Source organism: Bufo bufo, chromosome 1, assembly GCF_905171765.1.
Source record: "Bufo bufo chromosome 1, aBufBuf1.1, whole genome shotgun sequence".
Lineage (NCBI taxonomy): Eukaryota > Metazoa > Chordata > Amphibia > Anura > Bufonidae > Bufo > Bufo bufo.
Window position 1 is genome coordinate 655,256,220 of NC_053389.1, and position 24,482 is coordinate 655,280,701.

A 24,482-nucleotide genomic window follows, 5' to 3' on the forward strand; every position below is an offset into this window, starting at 1 on the left:
GAATTAGTGCCTAGTCTGTGCCTCGGGTGCCTTGCCTTAGTGTCTATGACCCATGAGTGTCAGCTGCCTTCTACAGGACTATCTCAGGAGGTAGCAGTCTGGTTTCTAATCATGCAACAAAGTCCACATCCCTGTAAAGGGGTTAAAGGGAAAATTCCAGAGGCTCCAGAATAAAGCCCTTAGACTTTAGCCCTATGCCAAACTGGTTAGTTGGCACAGCGGTTCCAAAGACATGGGTGGTAACGTGTATTTGTCATCTATAAATGAATATGAGATGTAATCTCTGACAACCCTCTTTAATAGGCTGATTGTTGATATGATCCAAGCTAAGTACATGTGAACAAAACTCTGGAACCAGTTGGATTATATCTAAGAGGTCTTAACTCAGTTCAGTTATTTCTGTATCCCTGTTAATTAGTGTTGAGCGAGCATGCTCTGCTGAACTGCTGTTCAGCTCGAGCATCGATATGTTCGACACATCGGAATGCTCGGCCGAATACTGCGGGTGCTCGAATACAATTTAATACAATGAAAGTCATTGGGAGACCCGAGCATCAAACCAGGCACCCCCTGCTCTGAAGAAGAGAGAGTGTCTGGTTCACAAAAAAAGGTTAGAAATTGATGGAAACCCCATCAAAATAGTTTGGAACCAGCATTAAGAGGATGGCTGAATGCGTCTTGGACTCCTATTATCTATGACATACTGTACAATAGACAATACAAAGGCTATATGCCAAAAGCCAGGTATATGCAAGCCATCAATCTATCCATGAGACGGATGACAGGCTGAGCATACCTTACAATGGCAGCCTTGTTCACTATGAGACATTCCAAACCAGCTCTCATCTGACTGAGAGCCAGTAAGCCTTAAAGTTACTTCAGATCTGTTGGATGACTTGGGTGGACCTGCGCACCTAGATCAATATCAATAGGGTGACAAAAAGTTTTCTGATTGTCCTAACATAATATTCAATAACCTTTCTATATGTTTTGTCATGTAAAAACTAATTTGCATAAACATGGGCATATGGGAAAGACATGCAAATGAGCAGAATCTGTCTTGTTTTTCGACTGAAAAAACATTTGCAAGGAAAGTTCGCAATCTACACTACTTATGAACAGTACCATCTATTGGTTTTATAGTCTTGTCATAAGACTATGAGAAAAATAGATGGCAGGGGGTGCCTGGGGTTCTCCCATTGAATTCCATTGTGCTCGGGTACTCGGTAGAGCACACGAGCATACTGATGTGTTCGGCCAGAGCACACGAGCACTTTGGTGCTCGATCAATACTACTGTTAATAAGTTTTATATATTCTCTTTGACTAGTATAGCGCCACACTGAAACTGTGTGAAGCAAAGCAAATGCGATTCCCATTTTCAAAAGGGGCTATAGGTCTACCTCAGACCCATAAGCATAGCATCCATAGTGGTAAGATGTTTGAAGGGCTCTTTAGTGACCATCCTCACCACTCTGTTACGGGTCACTATTGTGACTTTTCATGCTGTTGCCACCCTCACCACTCTGTTACGGGGCCAATAGTGCCCCTATTTGGCCGTGTTGACATCACTGTTTAGTATTCCATTCTTCTGATCCTGTCATGTGAGCATCCATAAGGCCTCTATCATAGGTCAGTATTTTGCATCAAGATTTGATCATGATTTTGAAGCCAAAAGCAGGAGTGGGTCCAAAACACAGAAGACATGAAAATATTTCCATCACATTTAATCTCTGTTTTGGACCCACTTTTGGTTTTTGCTTTACCGATACTGATCAAATACTGACTCTAAAAACTGACCAAATACTAACTGTGTGATAAAAATAATGCATGCAGGACTTATTTTCCATCTGAATAAAACCAATTTCAGACGCACATTGCCAAAATGCATGCACATTGAGCATGAGGCCTCTATCACAGTATTTTGCATCAGTATTTTGCATCAGTATTTGATTATGAGTTGGAAGTCAAAAGCAGGAGTGGGTTCAAAACTCAAAACAGATGCAAATATTTCCATGGCATTTTATCTCTGTTTTGGACCCACTCCTGTTTTTGCCTTAGGCTGAGTTCACACTTCAGTTATTTGGTCAGTTATTTTGATCAGTTATTGTGAACCAAAACACGGTGTTGGTCAAAAACACAGATTGGGTGCAAATCAAATCACTACACCTGATCTCTGAGTAGTCTTCACTTCTGGTTTTGGCTCACAATAACAGATGGAAATAATTAACCAAAATACTGAAGTGTGAACTCAGTCTTACAAATACTGATCAAATGCTGAACAAATATTGACCTTGTGAAGGAGGATGCTCAAAATACAGGATACATTTTTTTTTTTTGGGCTGTTTTTCTGACGGATCAGAAGAAGGGAAAAATAAACAGTGACTTCAACACAACCTTACTGCTGACACCCGTCCCACTGTTACGAGGCCACTTCTTAAATCTTGGGCCACTATATGGTTTAGTCCCGGCGAATAAATTAGACCTAATGTACTACTAAACAAGATAGATGAGGTGGCAAATCATGAAGTTGTTATTATGGGGGACTTCAACTACCCAGATAAAGACTGGGAAACGGAAACATGTAGATCTCATAAAGGAAACAGGTTCTTGGCAATAACCAAAGACAATTACCTTTCCCAACTGGTTCAGGACCCGACTAGAGGGATGGCCATACAGATGTGCAGGTTGGGGGACACCTGGGAAATAGTGACCAATCCTAAACTCAAATTGTGAGAGGTATATACCATATGGGGAAAAAAGGGTAAGGAACAAGAAAAAACCAACGTGAATAAATAGTATTGTAAAGAAAGCATTAAATGACAAATAAAAAGCATTTAAATCACTAAAACAGGAGAGTAGCGAGGAAGCATTGAAAAACTATAAGGAAAAAATAGAATATATAAAAGACAAATAAAAGCAGCCAAACTAGAGACAGAAGTAGTATATAAAGACTCCTGTACTCCACTTGAGTTTCAATGCAAAGCTTTTATTTTAGTGCGGTTCCAGTCAAAACGTTTTCGGCTGAGAAGCCTTCTTCAGTGCAACTGGAGAGACATACAAAGTGTCATAGATAAATATATGGTAATCACAAAGGTATAGGATCAATTAGTGCATATAATATCGCAAATAGGTGCGTCACAGACAAATAACAGGTAGTATATCGAATATATTATACACAAAAAGGGGGACGTGTCGATATGGCACGTGAAGAGAGCGTTTGCTGTCATCTGGGGATCCAGCAGGATCATCATCGGAGTGGTCTGCGATCCAGCAGGATCATCATCGGAGTGGTCTGTGGTCAGTAGGTGGTTTGAGGTGGTGCGCTTTTTCCATGGTGAGACTGTGGTGCTTCACTGGTTACAGAGTTGGTCAATGGGTAGCAGTAGGTGGGGTTAAGGAACAAAAATTTGCGGAGCAGGACAGAGATTGTGCTAATGCCGTAATCTAAGGACTGCATTGTAGAAACCAAAATTGAACGTGGTGTACAAAAACAAGCTTACATATATTTGCTCTAGGTTAAAGAATGCTTCATCAAAAGTGGTTCGACAGTCTAATTACATGCAGAGTCTGCTGGGCAAGGATTTCACAACACATTGTTAAGTCAGACTGGGTATAGAATATACAACATATTAGGACAGGCTATTGTCTCGATAAGAATATCATATAGAAAAGTAGTTCAGTTACTGCTTTTTCATTGTCAGTATCTTACCCGGATTACTGCCGCATCGAATCCGAAAAAAAGCTTGGATGAGAATAATTTCCTCTGTGGTTGGCAGGGATGCTGCTTTTTGTGTGGGCTCTGTGTCCCTATCTGGCGTGCGGTCCGGGAGGCTGAGGCCTGTATTCCGGAATGCCATGCTGCCGCTTGTGTCTCCGTTCCCCTTATGTGGGATCCGGCTGCGCAGCGTGGTTAGAGGGGCGGGTCCTAGCTGACGCACTTCCGGGTAAAGTGAAGATGGCGTCCGGAGCTTCTCAAGTGTAGTTGCGCATGCGCGCGCTGCGTCCGTGCGGCCGCTGGGGTAATCAGCTGTTGTCTGTCACTATGTGCAGACGCGCATGTGCCGGGATGCGATCCTGCTAACAGCTAGCTATTAGGATAGTGGGGGAAGCTCTGGGACTGTGGTTTGGGAGGGTAAAGCTTGTGAATTGTCATAGTTACCTGTGGAGGTCCATTGGGGGAGTATCTATCATATTTACCTCTTAGTTGGTGAAACCATGGATTCGTTTGTCTATAGTTCTCATATTTACCTATGGATGTCCATCTGAGCAGTGTCTGTCATAATTACCTCTAGATGATGACCATTGTAGTAGGCTAAAAAGATATGATCTATTCAGTTCCCAATTAGGAATTATGATGAGGATCAATATCTGCTCTAGAATAGGAATAGAGGTATTGTTAGAGCTGTTTATTTTAGGAAAAATCAATGTCTGTAGCTTATATGTTATCTGTGGTTCATGGGGTAGTTCATGTGATGGATCTGCACCCAAAGAATAAGCTGTGTATATGCTGTGTATTATATAGATGGAGGTTCATTTATGATTGCGATATTATATGCACTAATTGATCCTATACCTTTGTGATTACCATATATTTATCTATGACACTTTGTATGTCTCTCCAGTTGCACTGAAGAAGGCTTCTCAGCCGAAAACGTTTTGACTGGAACCGCACTAAAATAAAAGCTTTGCATTGAAACTCAAGTGGAGTACAGGAGTCTTTATATACTACATTTATCCGGTTTGGGAACCATCTCCTAACACCCACGCTATCCAATTGGAGAACCATCCAACCTTTTATCAAACTAGAGACAGAGAGATTCATTGCCAAATAGAGTAAAAATAACCCTAAAATGTTCTTTAATTATATAAATGGTAAAAAGTATAAATCTGAAGGTCTTGGACCTTTACAGAGTGATGACAGGGGAGTTGCAAACAGCAATGAGGAGAAAGCAAAGCTATTTTTTTCTCCACTGTATTCACTGAGGAAAATAATGCCAGATCCGGCACAAAGAACCATATTAAGTCAATGGTGCTAAATCGTTTTTTTTTTGGCACCCATTGACTTACAATGGTTTTAGTGCCGGATTCGGCATGTTCATTTTTGACATAATACAATCAAATCTGTGCTGAACGGATGTGTTTTGCTGTGGCTTTGAGATCTTATATTTGACCTGTAAGGCTGCAGTTATTTGGTCAGGAATTTTCATCAGTTCTTGCGAACCAATTTCAGGAGCCAAGCCTATCATGAACAGACCTACACCTGTTCTGTGGGTTTGACCTGCACCTTCGTTTGGCTGACAATAAATGATGAAAATAACTGACCAAATAACTTAAGTGTGAACTAAGCCAAATAGTGACGCACATTCATTCTACAGCTAACAGAAGGTATTCAAAAGCATGTGTTTGCACTGCCACATCATGGATGAAAAGAACCTTTTTTATCTACAACTTTATTGGCACTGCCTTCCTTTTTTTGTTTATTTTTTTCCCACTTAAAGCGTCATTTAGGAAAAACTCCTGCAAGTGCGCTCGTTTTTTTTTGCTTTACTGAAAGCTGCTGTATGCTTTTCTTTTGGTTTAACAGAAGGGATTAGCTAGAAATGTTGGTGGCCTGCACAATATATGCAACCTGCCTGTCATTTGGACGCACAGTAACTGTTTCGCTACCAGAAAGGATTAGCTATGCATGTTGGTGCAATGCACACTGATGTAAACCGAGATACACTTTCCCTGCCGTTTAACTGGATAGATCTCATTTGACACGCTTCATGATTAATTAATTTGGAACTGAATTTCTTGGTGAAATTCGTTGAAGCATCTGAATTGAATTTTTGAAAACTTCGCTCATCTCTACTGACCGCGCTCTCTACTTTCTTTGCTGTTCCTGATTACAAAACACAGTGCCATTTATTGGTATTACAGCTCAGCCCCATTCACTTGACCGGTGAATGTGATTAGTGTTGAGCGAATCAACGTGTCCAAAGTGGACTTTGATCTGAATTTTTGGGAAAATTAATGCAGAATTTCCTCGTGCTTTGTGATAACAAAACGATTTTCCCTGAAATGGGGTAGAAAAAAAATCATACTCACCTCTTTCGTTGAGTGTGAAGAGTCGGCCGCTGCCATCTTGATTTAATATCCTGTGTAAAATCTTGTGTGCGGTGATGTATATGACCTCACCACGCCGGCCGATGTATGACTTCATCATGTGCCGCATGAGATTTTCCGCTGGATCTTCAATCAAGATGACGGCCTCTTTGCAATCAAATTGATGAGGCGAATATGTGAGTAGTTATTTTTTTAGTATAGACTTTAAAGGGTCCCACGAAAAATATTCTATAGTTTTCAAACCAGCACATGGATCTGAATAATTTTGTAATTTGCATGTAATTAAAAGATTTGCATAGCCATTGCGTTATTCAATAAAATGTATCTGTATAGCGCAACCTGCTGTTTTTTATTTTTTCACTTCTTTGTCCTGCCGCAGCAGAAAAGATACTCCCCTTGAGTTGCCAGCGTGATATAAATCTAGCAGAGCAATGAATGGGAAGATCTCTGGACCCATGTGAGGTACAGGGCTGGTTCTTGCTTTGTTAGAAAGAGATTGTCATGTCCTATATGATGTCTGATTTTCATTTTTTACATTAGTCATGGGATAATCCCTTTAAATTTAATGTCAGATGACGCAATCAGCGATGAATGCAGCATCTAAGGAGTACAATGACAGGGAGCAGCTCTATCTCCTTTCCCTGTCAATGAAACAACTACTTACAAAGAAATGCGCTTTGTGACGAAGTAATTCATCACAAAGCTAATTTTTTGCTAAAATTCAGCAAGCAGCTGAATCGAATTTTCAAGAACTTCGCTCAACACTAAACGTGATGTCACTAGCGTAAGAAGAGGCCTCTTCAAACAGCTGATTGAAGAGCAGGGGTCCCGGGAGTCAGAACCCACTGATCAGATATTGATGACCTGTCCTGAGAATAGGCCATCAATATGAAAATCCTGGACAACCATTTTAAATTTGAATAATCTTCTAAAATCTACAGATACACGTAGACACAAGTCTTTGATTTCAGACCACCGTTGAATAATAGCACTGTATACTGTATTTCACAAAGACCATTCAGGTCAATGATAGTTTTCTTAAAATGTTGTCAGATTTGCATGTTAGAAATCAGTGGGGATCTCAGATAACATGTGTTCATTTCACATGTATGCTCTTTTAAAAAATAAAAATAAATTGGAATCAAATGAAACTTTGTATGAATGTAATTGTAAATGTGATTATATATATAAGTGATTACAATATTAGAGTGAAAGGATATGTTTATTGGGGGAAGCTGTACAACTAAATGGAGGCTCTAATACGCTCTTGGGCTGCCTCTAGCCTAGATACAAGATGAGATTCGGCCAGGCATGGAGGCATACATGTTCTGTATGGTATCCTGCAGCAGATTTGTCCAACAGATGTTGTGTCTGTCCTATAAATGCTTAAATGGTGATAAATTTGGAGACCAGGCAGTGTAAGGAAGTTTTACAACCTGGTGGAGGCATTTCTGGGAAACACTTGCTGTATGTTGGCGAGTATTATCTTGAAAAATGGCAGTTCAAAGCTTTGCCATGAGAGGCAGCACATGTGGTTGAACATGTCATTCATATACAGTCAGATCCATAAATATTGGGACATCGACACAATTCTAACATTTTTGGCTCTATACACCACCACAATGGATTTGAAATGAAACGAACAAGATGTGCTTTAACTGCAGACTGTCAGCATTAATTTGAGGGTATTTATATCCAAATCAGGTGAACGGTGTAGGAATTACAACAGTTTGCATATGTGCCTCCCACTTGTTAAGGGACCAAAAGTAATGAGACAATTGGCTTCTCAGTTGTTCCATGGCCAGGTGTGTGTTATTCCCTCATTATCCCAATTACAATGAGCAGATAAATAATCCAGAGTTCATTTCAAGCGTGCTTGCATTTGGAATCTGTTGCTGTCAACTCTCAAGATGAGATCCAAAGAGCTGTCACTATCAGTGAAACAAGCCATCATTAGGCTGAAAAAACAAAACAAACTCATCAGAGAGATAGCAAAAACATTAGGCGTGGCCAAAGCAACTGTTTGGGTACATTTTTAAAAAGAAGGAACGCACTGGTGAGCTCAGCAACACCAAAAGACCCGGAAGACCATGGAAAACAACTGTGGTGGATGACCAAAGAATTCTTTCCCTGGTGAAGAAAATACCCTTCACAACAGTTGGCCAGATCAAGAACACTCTCCAGGAGGTAGGTATATGTGTGTAAAAGTCAACAATCAAGAGAATACTTCACCAGAGTGAATACAGAGGGTTCACCACAAGATGTAAACCATTGGTGAGACTCAAAAACAGGAAGGCCAGATTAGAGTTTGCCAAACTGCATCTAAAAAAGTCTTCACAGTTCTGGAACAACAGAAATGCCACAGGATTGATCACCGCAGAAATTTTATACGGACCAATAAATCTTGGACCCAGTTTCCAAGATGGCACTCTCAATTTGATATTTTTAGTGGACAACCACACCAGATCACCCACACACAGGTCTGGACCAGTCATACGTCTCTTGTCAGCCATTCGTTTATACCTCTCACCCATCCTCTCCAAATTCCCTTGAATCCTCCGCCAGATAGAGGATAAGGCAGAAGAGAATCTCTCCTCCTCTGGCATCCCAGAGGAACCAGACCCAGAGAAGGTACCAAACTGGGGATGGAAACCGTATGCGCCAAAAAATGGCGACTTACCCGTGGACTCCTGTCTATGGTTATTCAACGCAAACTCTGCTAAAGACAAGAATGAGGACCAGTCCTCCTGATTCTCGGCCACAAAGCACCTCAAGTAGGTCTCCAGGTTTTGATTAGTACGCTCCGTCTTACCATTCGACTGCAGATGAAAAGCCGAAGAGAATGAAAGTTGAATGCCAAGCCGAGAGCAGAACGCCCTCTAAAACCTGGAGACAAACTGCGTGCCCCTATCAGAGACACATCCGAAGAAATACCATGCAATTTCACAATATTATCCACAAAAATCTGCGCAAGAGTCTTAGCGTTAGGCAGACTAGTTAGTGGTATAAAATGAGACATCTTACTGAAACGGTCAACCACCACCAAAATCACTGTTCTCCCGGAGGAACTCGGCAGATCCGTAATAAAGTCCATAGACAAATGCGTCCAAGGACGAGATGGAAAAGACAATGGAAGAAGTGAACCAGGCGGTCGAGTATGAGCAACCTTTGACCGAGCGCAGGTTTCACAAGCTGTCACGTAATTCTCAATGCTCTTACGTAGCCCTGGCCACCAGAAGCTCCGGGATACTAGATCACAGGTGGACTTACCACCAGGATGTCCAGCGAGAACAGTATTGTGATGTTCCTTGAACACCTTGTATCGTAGGCCCTCAGGGACAAACAACCTCCCTGGGGGACAAGAACCAGGAGCCCCCTCCTGGGCTCCCAACACCTCCATCTCCAATTCAGGGTACAGAGCGGAGACCACCACCCCATCCGCCAAAATCGGCGCCGGATCTTCTGAATCACCTCCCCTAGGAAAGCTGCGAGACAAGGCAGCTGCCTTGACGTTCTTGACCCCTGGGCGAAAGGTAACCACGAAATTGAACCTGGTAAAAAACAGTGACCATCTGGTCTGCCTAGGGTTCAGACGCTTGGCAGATTGCAGGTAAGCCAAATTCTTATGGTCAGTATACACCGCAACGGTGTGAGACGCCCCCTCCAACCAGTGGCGCCATTCCTCAAAGGCCAACTTGATAGCCAACAACTCTCTATCTCCAACATCATAATTCCTCTCGGCGACCGAGAGCTTCTTGGAGAAGAAGGGACACGGGACCCACTTGCCAGGAGATGAACCCTGTGACAGCACCGCCCCAACCCCCACCTCTGATGCATCAACCTCCACTACGATTGGTTGAGACACATCTGACTGCACCAGAATGGGAGCGGACGCAAAACGCTCCTTAACAGCCGAAAAGGCCTGCAATGCCTCATCCGACCAGACAGAGACATCGGCGCCCTTCTTGGTCATATCAGTAAGAGGTTTTACTAGGGTAGAATAATTTGAAATAAATTTCCTATAATAATTCGTAAACCCCAAGAACCGCATCAAAGCTTTCCAATTCTCTGGTCGGTCCCACTCCAGAACCGCCCTGACCTTTTCGGGTCCATGCGAAAACCGGAATCAGAAAGCATGTATCCCAAGAACGGAAGCTCTTGCACCGCAAACAAACATTTCTCCAACTTGGCATATAACTTATTCTCCCGAAGGATCGTCAAAACCTGTCTCACATGATCCTGATGGGTCTTCAGATCAGGAGAATAAATTAAAATGTCATCCAGGTAAACTACTACGAACCTCCCCACCAAGTGATGAAAAATGTCATTGACGAATCGCTGAAATACTGCTGGCGCGTTCGTCAACCCAAAAGGCATCACCAGGTTCTCAAAATGACCCTCGTGCGTATTGAAGGCCGTTTTCCACTCATCCCCCTCCTTGATCCTGATCAGATTGTAGGCTCCTCTCAAATCCAACTTGGAGAACACCTTGGCTCCAACAATCTGATCAAAAAGATCAGAGATCAAGGGCAGGGGATATGGATCCCGGACTGTAATACAGTTCAATTCCCGGAAATCCAAACACGGTCTCAGTGATCCATCTTTTTTCTTCACAAAGAACAAACCTACTGCCAGGAGACTTAGATGGTCTAATATGACCCTTTGCCAAACTCTCGGCGACATACTTTCGCATGACCTCTCTTTCAGGTTGAGAGAGGTAGTAAAGCCGAGACTTTGGCAACTTAGCGCCAGGAATGAGATTAACTGGACAATCATAGTCTCGATGAGGGGGCAATTCCTGAGCCCCACCCTCCGAAAAGACATCCGCAAAATCCGAGAGATACTGAGGTAAAGCCGTAATGGACACACCAGAAATAGATGTGCCTAGACAATTATCCGAACAAAACTCGCTCCAACCAATGATTTGTTTGGCTTGCCAGTCTATAATTGGGTTATGTCTAGTCAACCATGGCAACCCCAAAACTATAGGAGCTGGCAAATCCTTCATGACAAAACAAGAAATAATTTCAGCATGTGAATCACCCACCCTTAAGTGAATACCATGAACAATGTGAGTAAGGCTTCTTTGAGAAAGAGGGGAAGAATCAATTGCAAAAACACAAATCTCGTTCTCTAACGTGCAAGTACTTAGTCCCAGGCCTTGAAGAAAAAGAAAGTCAATTAGGTTTACCCCAGCACCACAATCAAGGAATACATCAACAAACACATTTTTTGACTCTAGCGCCACCATAGCTGAAAGGAGAAAACGGGAACTGCAGGGAGCTTGCATACCTGTCTGCTCCACCACACCATTCATACAACCAAGTGTGAGGGAAGTTTTTTTTTTTTTTTTCTCTTCCACCTGTGATTTAACATGAGGACAAGAAAAAATAAAATGACCCCTCTTTCCACAAAAGTAACATAGATTGTGCACTTTTCTAAAGTCTCTACTATCAGAGTGGCAAGATATCTGACCTAACTGCATGGGTTCCTCCCCTACCCCAGAGTTATAAGTAATATCACCCTTGGTAGTAGGAGAAACAAAACCACACGCAGGAGGGATCCCCTGCACGGAGGGACCCTTACACCTCTCTCTGATACGTCTATCCAACCGTATAGCCAAAGACATTGCATTCTCTAAAGTATCCGGATACTCATGAAAAGCCAGGGCATCCTTCAACCTTTCAGATAACCCCTGACAAAACTGACTACATAACGCGGGGTCGTTCCACCCCGACTCAGTAGCCCACCTCCTAAACTCTGTGCAGTAACCCTCTGCAGTATGTTTACCCTGTAGTAAGTTACGCAATTTTGATTCTGCCATCGAGACCCGATCTGGGTCATCGTAAATCAATCCCAGGGCTTGGAAAAATTCCTCCACTGACCGGAGAACCAGAGAACCGGGCGGCAGAGAAAAAGCCCAGGATTGCGCGTCCCCTTTAAGCAGAAACATAATGATACCAACCCTCTGATCTTCATTACCTGACGAAAATGGACGCAGTCAAAAGTACAATTTGCATGACTCTTTAAAGTGGAAAAAATCATCCGTACCCCCTGTAAATCTCTCGGGAAGAGCGACTTTAGGCTCCCCACCAATTTGACCTGTACCTGATGCCAGAAACCTCTGACACTGTGTGACCGAACTACGCAGATCAGCAACCTCTAGGGATAAACCCTGCATGCGGTCACTCAGTGCATCAATTGACGCCATCACAAAAGCCCTGAGTAATGGCAGTCACAGTATGGCGGATTATAATGTCACGGCGGGCGTGCACTCAGTCTAACAGATAACGCACCAACCAGGCTCTGGGCGAGAGACAGGGGAAGGGTCACCTCCTAGCTAATCCCTGACCTCTTTCTCTGCACTGCTCAGCCCACCTACAAACTTTTAAGGTAGGTATGAGGTGTCCCCGTGCCTGGGCTGACAAAACCCTGAATTCCCTGAGATGGTGAAGTGGGAAATAGGAGCAGCCTGCTCGCACAGAACCTGGATGGGATAGATGACACAAAACAACCAACTAGAAACAACATTTATCTTCCTGAGCTGGAACAGACAGCCAACCTTCCTTCCTAGCTTCCTAGACCACAATGATGAGTAATATCCGCTCAGGGCACTGGGCTGAGGAGCTATTTAAACTAATGACTCCACCCAGTGCACCTGATGAGGGGCGGATCCAGCACGACTCCAAAACAAACACTAAACTCGTGCTGCAATCCTGGCCGACCTCCGCACATCGTCAGAGTGGGGCATGACAAAAACTATGGGAGCTGCTTGTGTTTGTTGGTGGATCAAACAATCCACTCTATTGGTGGTTTGTCGGGGCCTGTGCATCATTTGTACATGCCCTCATGTAACCACTGCTCCTATCACCTTCTAACAGCTAGGCCAGAATGGCCTAGATGGCGGGCAATTCATCAAAATGACCATCCTGTTTCTCTCAGTCCTATGAGATGACTCCCCCTCAAAGCCTGTCAACTGTGAAAAATATCATTGATGTGTATTGTAGAGGCATTCCTACTAGCAGTCAACAATCTCTCAACAAGAGTAACATTACCTAAAATTAATCTCTGAGAGCCTTCTTATAGGGCACTGGAGGAAGCATGTTTATGCCCTCTTGTGGCAAGGCCAGGTGCCCTCTTCTGGCAAGTCCATTACACCTGTAATCAAAACTGAATGCCAAGTTTTGCAGCAATCCGACATTGCTACATATCTGTGTGTGTTTTTTTCAATGGGGAAATATATCTTAGACCGACGCAAAACTGGAGTAAAAGAAGATACATTTGCTGGGCCAGCTGGTCCCACCACCTCCCTAACCTACTGTGGCCCCTTCTTGGGAAAGCAACGAGGGCAGTGTAGAAATGACACGTGCCTAGATTTAGGAACAATGGTGTTTATAAAGCTACAAACACAAGGGCGAAGATTTATCAAACTGGTGTAAAGTAGAACAGACTTAGCTGCCCATAGCAACCAATCAGATTCCACCTTTCATTTTCTAAAGGAGCTGTGAAAAACAAACACAAAATGAATCTGATTGGTTGCTATGGGCAACTAAGCCACTCCCACTTTACACCAATTTGATAAATGACCCCCAAGGTTTGCAATTTTTTTTATACCTGATAATTGATGTGGGGAAATGATAAATTCCCTCCAGTCAGTGTATTTATGACCCGGCCAAATATCATTGTACTTGGTCTTCCCCTTGGCACCTCTGTAAAGAAAAGTTGATTAACAGGAGCTTCAATATTGTGGAATACAAGAGGATAAATCTCTAAACATCAGGCAATTTAAGGACTGTTATGAAATAGAATTGACATAAAATTTCTGAGCCTCCTAATAATATTGACTATGTAACCTATGCTTTTAACAGTAAGTTCTGGATGTTCACAAACTGAGCTAACATTCATGTTTTTATCATTTTGTAATATATAGATTTCATTTGAAAGAAAATATATCCATAGGCTACCATGGAAATAACAAATACCACAATTTAAAGGCTTTACACGCTACAACATCAAGAAGACAGGTCAGGACAGTATCTCTTTTACTCCTACATGCTAGAATTTATTCCATATAATTATATTGGATGTATGTACTTTATTCTGTAAGATATGATGGCACACGCTCAAGATGCTAGCAAAGACATGCTAAGAGCATTGTTTCACATTGATTGCTTTATATGATGTAGAAGAGATTAGTTTCAGGAATTTTCTTCCTGAGGCCAATAAAATTAGACGGAGATGCTTATAAACTAGAATACTATAAACATTTTCCAAATCATTGCATTTACAATGTTAATACTCAATTACATTTTGTAGTATATGAGGCGATGAGGCGAAGGAAAAGTAGAGTAGTTGGCCAGAGCAACTAATCAGGTTACACCTCTCATTTTTCAGAAGTCCTTTAGGAAATGAAAGCATTGAACTGATTATTTGCTATAGGCTACTACTCCACTTTTCCTTTGCCCCAGTTTCGGTACATCCCCCCCATTGTCCGTTAAGTTCTGTGGAGTAGGGTGTATGATTGCTAATATTGTCATCTCTGATAAGAAAGATTTTGTTATGTAATATATGCTTAATACAATATCTAAAAGCACACCAAGGTAGATACAGAAATATACTTTGATTGGAGCCTGTAGAAATGGTCATATATTGTAAGGATACTTTCACACTAGCGTTGTTAGAATCCGGCAGGCAGTTCCGGCAACGGAACTGTCTGCCGGATCCGGCAAACAGTATACAAACGGATAGCTTTTTTTACGTATCTGTTAGACGGATCCGGTGCTAACGGATCCGGTGATATACCGGATCCATTTCATCCAGTATCATCCAGAATAATGGATCCGGTATTCAAAGATCAAAAGCGAAACTAGCGAAACCGGATCCGGCGATGCGTCAATTTCCAAAACACTTGGTACCGGATCCGGCATTAAAACATTTCTATGGAAATTAATGCCGGATCCGGCAAGTGCGGTATTGTTCCGGGATTTTGCGTTTTTTTTCCGTTATTGAGACCCTTTATCTGATTTCAATACCGGAAAAGAATAACGCTAGTGTGAAAGTACCCTAATGTGTTTTGCTCCCGAAATGTCTATTTTAGTAACTACTTGCATTTCTCATGTAATAACAATTGTAGAGCATGTATTCTTGTGTATCTATGTTGTGTCATTTCTTCATTATTCCTACTAGATGTTTATGAATAAATTGATAGCTGTTTGCAATAAAGGTCCAGATTGTTGTTACCAGTTGAGAGCGTGTCCCTGCATACTCTGTAAAGGTTGTTTGGACGGCACTCCTTAACAGTGATCCGGTGCTCAGCAGTAGCGACAATCAGTGTATAGAAATCTAAAACCGCGGCACTCGAGTTAGGTAATTAGTTATTTATTTATCCATCCAGAAAATAAGACTTAAGGCCAACGTTTCGGTCTCATCCCGAGACCTTGTTCATGGCCTGGAAGAAAGAAACGTCTGGTGTGGAGGATGGCTTGTAGCATACTCTGTGACTGGCAGTACTGAATAAATAATGTCAGACTGCAGGAACACACCCCCAGTTGGTAACACCCAACTGGACTTTTATTGTAAACTGCTAGTAATTCATTCCTAACTTGTAGAAGGAATAATAAAGGGATGGTACAACATAAAATCATAAGTATAAATGCTCAAGAATGGTTATTACACAGGTGATGTAAGTAGTTATTAAAACAGACGTGTCACGAGAGGTTACAGGTCCTCTTTCGGAAACCCTGTGGGGACTACTGTAATGGCTGTGTCAAAAGACACAGATTTAGATTATGGCATTTTATTTTTGTAGCCATTTGCATTTACCTACAGTACACCCACAGAGGGTCCAGGTGCTGAAGCGCTTACGCTAGCAAGCAGCTCACAGAGGCTTTGTGGGCCTACTGCAGAGGAATGCAAGTGGGTAGAATGACAAAAATTACGCATTCTGAATCTGTTTCTTTTAAGTTATCAGCCATTAGGGCTACTTGTTATGGTGACAGATTTAATTTAAAAAGGAAGTCTTCTAAACTTTGGAGTTTACTCAGTAGTGATAAATCAGTTTGGACATTTGCCTACCAACATGCACAATCGGCAGTAGATATGTTGAATATTAACACATGACTCCAACACTTCCATGTCTGGTACTGTTAGGTGGATCATTGCCACTTTTCTTCAGCATGCAGCTCTATGTATTGTATTGTTCTTAGAAATGTTTCTCCTTTCTTCACTAAATTAAATGCAAACAGGTATCTCCCAGAGAAAGCAAACCATCTTACTAGTGCCACCTATTGGAAGGGGTTTCCTATGAGTCAGTTTTAAACTTTTTAACAAGCAGGTGGATATATGGCTTGGCTATTTTACCTTGTCAAGTTCAAGGCTTAAAAGTTAAAAAGTTGAACATTGATTGATAGAGAGCCCCTTCCAATAGGTGGCACTAGCGAGACGGTTCTCTTACCACTTTGCATATTATTTTCCCATGGAGCATTGCCACTAGGTCTCCTTACACAGTTGGTCTCCATAAGCAGAGCAGTACATCCCCTAAGCTTTGACTAAAGGATGTTATACCTTAAGTAGATTCACATGGAAGTGGTTCTACAGGACTACAAAATTGTTACCATTAATTGCAAGCGTATAGTTTGCATTTCAGTCCCAGAGCTGAGATCTCTGGTGCTGCACTATATGTATCCTGTCTCAAATCAAATCAATGCTGTATTGGGGAATGTGGCACATACTACCCTGCAATTACATGTTGGCTATATCACTTATTAGTAATACAGTATTAGTACTGTACATGTGCCTTACTGCATACACAGACCTGAAAATAAACATACACATTCATACACTTCCCACTGAATGTTGGCTCAGGGACTGAATTGCGGTTATAGGTACGTTAGAAGGTTTGGCACATTGGATGCTCCAGTAGCTCTGGTGGACTGGATAACATCACTTTAATACCTTTACAAACTGGTTTACATGACTTTGTTCATGCTCCACATAGCACAACCCTGGGTTTTATTTCTACTCAATTGATTGATACTGACAGCAAAATGACTGTATACTTTATTCTGTCTACAAAGTTATTATGTGCCAAAGCAAACAACCTGCGACTAGGCAGAAACAAGTATCAGTATTTCTCAACAACTGTGTTCATTAAAAAGTATACATGATATGTAAACCGTTCATTTGACCTCCAGAATTATAATCCCAAGCTTAATGCTTATAAATGTTCATTTACGTGTGAAATATTAACACAGTTAGTTACTTTTGTAGGTACCATGGTTGCTGATAGGCCCGCACTAAGTGCTAGATACAAAGCGCACAGGATATAACATTAGGTATCCATCTTCCCAGGCGTATAATTGCTGATCTTTAGGGTTGTAGGATAGCATAGCAAGAATTGAGGTTGATGACCTAAGGTCAAAGCTAGCATCAACCTGTTTCTGCTTCAAGAGGTCAAATGCAAAGGTCACCCTCAAATCTTTGGTGTCTGTAACATAAAGGATTCCACACGCAATAAATGCATTGCCCGCTTTGGGCTTTGGATAAGTTGTGTTGATGTGCTGGGTGACAGAGAAGGTCTTATCGTCCAAGTGAGCAACCATGATAGTTTTATCCATGTCAGAGGAATAGATTATCCAGAGATCTTTCTCATCTGCTGCCAGTTTAAAGTAAGATTTGGAATTTGAGAAGAGGTAGTTGCGATTGTGATAAGCTGCGTTGTCAATGCTGAGGGTCTCATAGTTTTCATTATCAAGGTCGTATCTGAAAGATCAAAAACAGTCTATCATTATTTCTCAATCATTGCTCAGACTATGATTCTACCTATGTTTGTCTGAGTTTACTCCAACATTCCTCAAATATACCAATAGGTTTAAAGGGTTTTCCGGGATTCATATTTTGAGGACCTGTTCTCAGGATACGTAGGTCATCGATATCTGATCAGTGGGGGTCCAACGCCTGATAACCTCACCAATCAGCTGCTTGAAGGAGCCACAGTGCTCTGTTGAGCACTGCAGCTTCTTCCTAGGCCAATGACATCATGTTCATTGGTTAAATGTCCTATGTTCAAGTGAATGGCCTGAGCTGCAATACCAACCTACAAGGTATAGCCCTGTGCTTGGTTAGCTGTGAAGAAGCCAAAGCTTCTTCAAACAGCTGATTGCTGGGTGTGATAGGTGTTGGAACCCTACAGTCAGATATTGATAATCTATTATGAGGATAGGTTATCAATATAGGAGTCCTGGAAAACCCCTTTAATTGACTTTACAAAACTGTTCCTAGTGCAGGCTCGTAGCTGTGAGGTAGGTATGGAAGGTGCAATAACACCTGGAACCTGGTGTCTGAGGGACGAAAATTACCCCTCTACACCAAAGAATTCTACCAGTATTATCAAGAGCACGCGGCACTGTAAGTGTGGAGCCCTCCTGCAGAGTTTGCATTGGTGTCCAGGAGCTTCACATTATGTCTCTTTCCTGCATGTGGCTGAGATAGGGTTATTGGCTTGCAAGCCCCATTAGGTACAACAAGGAACTAATTTGAGTTATGATAATGTCTGTACAACATTTCAGAATATATTGCTGCTATATAAGCAACAGGAAACTTACCAGTAAATACCAAATTCATGTATAAATAGCTGGAGAGCTACAGGTTGGAGACCACTGGTCTGATGTATGCCATGTCTGCCCTTGTGTTAGCTGCCTGACAATACTTTAAAGTCATAGCATGTGTACATCACTATGACATTTCTGACCACAAACCAAATCTGTCATTCTTTACATTCCCTATGTTCTCCAAAATACCATCAGCTGCAAATGCCAATTTTCTGTCAGATGAATATTAATCTTGAATATTGTTACTTTTTGAAATGATTGAAAGAATGGAATGCCAAACATTACTGTAATTGAGAAGAATGAACCCTACCTTACAATATAATTTGATCCTCCCTTGTGATAATAGAGTGAATTGTCGTACACGAGATGCCCACATCCATGGTAGAACCACCGCAGTTTTGTGCTCTTGTAATTATCATTCAGCAAAGCCGTTGTATTTTCATATTCCTTTACTATTAATCCTACAGGAATAAGAGTAATATACAATAAGTTAACACACGTAGGACAAAATGCATCATCAACATTATTCTTCCCCTATTATCCCATACTGAACATGCATGCTTTTTGTTTTTTACATTGTTTGGTATTTCCTGACAACGGGAAGTCTGAGAAAGCTACAACACTGTTAGTCTCTGTCCACACTGTACTCGCTTACGATCAGAGTTATTGTACACTGTAGGTTGGGAATAATTTCATATACCTCCAATAGAAGGCTGTGGTTGTGTGCCACTGCTTTAAGGGGTTCTCAGGGAATGATTTAAAATGGCCACCGGCAACCTGTCCCAGAATGTGAGCGATACTGGTTGCCTCCACTTGCAGAGCTGCCTATGGGGATGGAGGGGCAAGGCGTCACTATGCACTACACTTTGGCACTTGCGTATACTTCAAATTGGTGAGCGTTCCTATCAAACCTCTGAGCCATGATGGCATATAATAGGCAGGATCATATAATTACCATCTATTCTAGAGCAAGAACATACTAAAATATTACTTTATTATAAATATATTCCCAAATACCTTTCATTAGTTATAATGGCTTGCTTTGTCTAGAGAGCGATTATTAGGAGAGAAAAAGATCCGCTGTGCTATTAGTACACACAAAACCTGTCCTAATCACAGAGCAGGACAAGTTACTTCACAACACTGAGCTAAAGAGCTGCTTCATCTTCCTCTCTGCTTGGCTTGTCAGGGATTATGATCATGAATACAGTTTAATAAGATAAGATCTTCAGCTGAATCTCTGTAGGAATGGAGTTCATGAGCAGACATGAAGTACAGAGAGGAGGTGGGGATGTGTCTGATGAGCAGCAACACTTGTATGCAGTCTCCATTACCACAGCCCCACATTACCACAGTCTGTCCTGCCTGTCCTCTATGTACTTCATGTCTCCTTATAATCCCTGACAAGTAGGAGAGGAGGATGAGGCAGCTCTTTAGCTCAGTGTTCTGAAGTAACTTGTCCTGCTGTGTGAATAGGACAGATTCTGTGTGTATTAATAGGATGGTGGCCATTTTATTTCTACTAATGATTGCTCTGTAGACAAAACTACCCATTATAACTAATGAAAGGTATTTGGGAATATATTTATAATAAAGTAATATTAAAGTATTTTCATTTTCTTAATTGCCAGAGAACCCCTTTAATGGGTTAAGCATACATTGCAAAAAATTTATTAAATTTTACCTTTTCTTCATGAAATAGTGTGGTACTAACCATATTCTATAGGGGAAAAGGTATGCCACCATATTTAGGCCTGTAGAATGCCAATAATATATGCATACTGGGTGAGTGGGTGGGGTTTTTTGGATTTATTCAGTTTATGCACCTTAAGCATTCCTGTGAGTGGTGAGCGTAGTTCACAAATGCTATGTGAACACAGCATTAAAGGGATTATCTGGCAGGATGTAATTTTACATAAGGGGCAGCACAGTGAAAAAAATATCAATCCACCACTGCCATTCTGATGCTTACCGGGTCCCTACTGTTCTCTCCTTCCTTGTCCTGGACTCCTGGTTCGACATACAGGAAATGGCAGGAGAAGCCCCCTCAGGCAATCACTGACTGAGGCGGGTCAAAACTGCGACCAGTTATTGGTGGATTTCCAGTGTGTTGAGTTGTTGAGTAACGATTCTGCCCCTCATTGAAAAATCCTACCAGATAACCCATTCATATATAATAGAGATATATAATTACATTGCTGAATATTACCTTGCAGTTTTCATTTCATGTCTCCCCCTACATCTGGTTTGACAAATACTAGCATGTTACTATTAACGAGTCAAACAATTAGCATGGATGGATTTAGTTTTTTGTACCTGAAAAATGTGACACAACCCAAATTCTTTTATCACTGGTTTGGTTTGAGAAATCCATCATCCAAGCTCCAAATGTCTCTTTTACTTTTGCAACATGAACTGGATTCTCAATGGCCTTTATTGTGCAGTCTGGTGAAGAAGCACATTGTTAGATATGAGCCATTAATGCCATTGAATAATGTAAGAAAATTATTTACCATCTTTCTTTGGAGGAATACCATTGGTCTTGTCACCAGATTTGCCAGCCATGGTGTCATCATTAGGGACGGCACAGGTCTCGCCTTGCAATTAAAACATGAAAGTAGGTTAGCACATATTACAAAGTGTATAGCCAGATGACTTAGTAGACAGTAGGATTATCTGAAAGTAGTAACTTTCTGGCTGATGTGCGACTCTGTGCAGCAGAGGATATTTTACTCTACACTGTTGTATAGTCTGATGCACAGAATAGGTTTTTCCAGCATGTGGATATCATTTTACATACAGTAGAAGGCAATTTCCTAACACAGGTATGATGTTACTATATGGATCTATTAATAACCAAGACAAGAGAAGCACATAAAAAGACACATGCACACCGCTAACCTATGAAAAACATGCCAAAAAATCTTTATTAAATAACAAAAAGAAAAACAGGGACAACACATAATAGGTTAAAAATGTTTAAAATATCCAATTTCATACCCAATTTTTTTTAGTAATTTTAGATCATTTCAATTTTCTATATAAAACAGGCAAAGGAAGATAAAAGAGGGGTAAGCAACTAAGTAAAAGTCTATAAAGATTTTTTTGCTAATTACTTAGTTTTTTTTTTTATCCATAGTTGATGACTGTCCTCAGTGATGGACTTTTGGTGGTTCCCGGAATGTGCTTTTAGGTGTCTGACTTGAAGAATAAAGACCTGTACTAGATTAAAGGAGGTCTTGCTCTGCCCAAAATTTGAGTGAAGCTTAACATGTTACTTGTATTTATGCTGACATCTACCTTCTTCCAGGTTCAAGAACTAGGGAGCTCTATATGTAACTGGGCATTGACAAGTGCAATATCTGGAACTGTAAGTACAGCATATGCTAAATGAAGGAAGTCCCGTTGTTTTCTGGGTTTCGAGTGGAGTGGTGATCACTTTTTGGGGAACTTCCCTTTTTGGAATTTTTGAATATGAACTTTATGATACTCTGTCATAGGGTATGTATTATATTTTGTAGCATAAAGTTACATTAGTATGTAATTTTCACATCATGCATACTGTTTGTCATATAGTCACTGTATGGGATTGTATTCTTGAGGGTATGAACTTGCAGATAGCTTTTGTCCCATTACTCAACTATTCTTACATTATCTATGAAGTCTCATGCTAAACAATATATTGTCTTGCATCTCTGTATAGCTTCATTGTTATTTATTTCCCTGCAACATTTTAGCCCAGCACAAAGGGGTTGACAAAGGCCCAATTATTTTAGAGTATCCCTTGGGTATGAAATTGGATATTTTTATATATTTTTTTTTACCTATAATGTCTTTTTTCTTGTTTAATAAAGATTTTGGTATATTTTTCATATATTAGTGGTGTGCAGTTGTCTTTTTATGTGCCTCTCTTTTCTTGTTGGTTGTTAGTAGTCTTTGTACAGAACGTAAAAACACCAAGTTGGAGCTCACCTCACCATACACCACGAGGAGCACGGACACAGAACCGGAACCAAGGCTGAGAAATAGCGAAAAAAGTAGATTGTCCAGCTTCACCTCGCAGTGCGTGTTTTATTAGGAAACGTGCTTAAAAACCAAACATCAGGCTCATTTCATCAACATGTTTCGGATCAACATATATTACAGATCCTTCCTCATGACACAGAGAATAAGACTGACAAATCTTATATACAGAGTAAAAGCAGTGATTCAGCTGTGGATTATTAATTGGCAATTAGACTGCTTTCACCCCACCCACAGCATATACCACTGAGACACAGGAACAGAACTGCATGAGAAGAAGAGAGGGAAAATATATATATATATTTTTTTTTTTCTTTTAATTTTCTCCCCTCTCTTCCTTCCACGCAAGAACCGCCCCTAAAGGACAAGAGAAGAAGATACATCTAAGGCTACTTTCACACTAGCGTCGGGGTTCCGCTTGTGAGCTCCGTTTGAAGGGTCTCACAAGCGGCCCCGAACGCATCCGTCCAGCTACCAATGCATTCTGAGTGGATGCGGATCCGCTCAGAATGCATCAGTCTGGCAGCGTTCAGCCTCCGCTCCGCTCAGCAGGCGGACACCTGAACGCAGCTTGCAGCGTTCGGGTGTCCGCCTGGCCGTGCGGAGGCAAACTGATCCGTCCAGACTTACAATGTAAGTCAATGGGGACGGATCCGTTTGAATTTGACACTATATGGCTCAATTTTCAAACGGATCCGTCCCCCATTGACTTTCAATGTAAAGTCTGGACGGATCCGTCTGAAGCTACTTTCACACTTAGAATTTTTTCTACAATATAATGCAGACGGATCCGTTCTGAACGGATCCCAAGTCTGCATTATATGAGCGGATCCGTCTGGGCAGACCCCAGACGGATCCGCTCTGAACGCAAGTGTGAAAGTAGCCTAATAATGCAATATTAAATCTTGTCTTTGATTAAGGCCCAAAGGCATACAGGACTGAAATCTAAAAATCCAATAAGCTTCTCTATTAAGAAGAGCTTTCCTATGGTCTCCGCCCCGTTTAGGAAAATTAACTCGTTCAATGCCCTGAACTTTCATGCCAGCAATATTGCCCTGATGGCAAGAGGCAAAATGCTGGCTGACTGCTGACACATTTTTTACAAAAGCATGAGATATATCTGAGATATGTCTGCATATCCGAACTTTGAGGGCATTGGACGTACATCCCACATATTGCAATTGACATATAGAACAAGACACACAATACACCACATGTGTGGTATTACAATTAATGTATTGTTGTATCTCAAATGACTGCTGGGCTGCAACAGAGGCCACATACCGTCCTATTTGTACGACACTGCAACACGTACAAATGCGGTGCCCGCATTTGAACATCCCTTTGGACCTAAGCCAACATTGTTGTGATACTGTACCATGTGAAAACCGACTCGGACTGAGTTTTTGAGAAACTGTTGGCGCCTTGCGGGCAACACATTTTATTCCCTTGTCCACAATCGGTTTCCAGGCGGCATCTGTGCGCAAAACTGTCAGATTCTTTCTGACAATCTTGCAGACATCCAGATACTCAAGACTATAGTTAGTTATAAAGAATGGCATTGCAGTCTGGCCTCCTTGTTTTAAACCTTTGTATTTTTTATATTTAGGAAAAACCAGGTCTCGCCTGGGTAATGCAAGAGCTGTTTTTTTTAGCTGTGACTATTAAAGACTGGCCGTAACCTCTGATCTGCAGCCGAGCAGTCAACTTTTCTGCCTCTCTGAGGAAGGTGGAATCATCT

At 41.4% G+C, this 24,482-nt stretch overlaps 1 protein-coding gene across 2 annotated transcripts in view; it reads right to left on the minus strand.

Moving 5' to 3' along the window:
• Positions 1-16,711: 16,711 nt before the first annotated feature.
• The window catches only part of GLDN (gliomedin), an 85,353-nt gene continuing 77,582 nt past the window's right edge, over positions 16,712-24,482 (minus strand). For both annotated transcript variants that reach the window (XM_040413985.1, XM_040413984.1), the window contains 4 exons: positions 21,232-21,315; positions 21,035-21,163; positions 19,029-19,179; positions 16,712-17,870 (listed from right to left, as the gene is read on the minus strand). In XM_040413985.1, the coding sequence (XP_040269919.1) occupies positions 17,405-17,870; positions 19,029-19,179; positions 21,035-21,163; positions 21,232-21,315 (830 nt within the window). In that variant the 3' untranslated portion in view covers positions 16,712-17,404. The remainder of the gene's footprint in view (positions 17,871-19,028; positions 19,180-21,034; positions 21,164-21,231; positions 21,316-24,482) is intronic.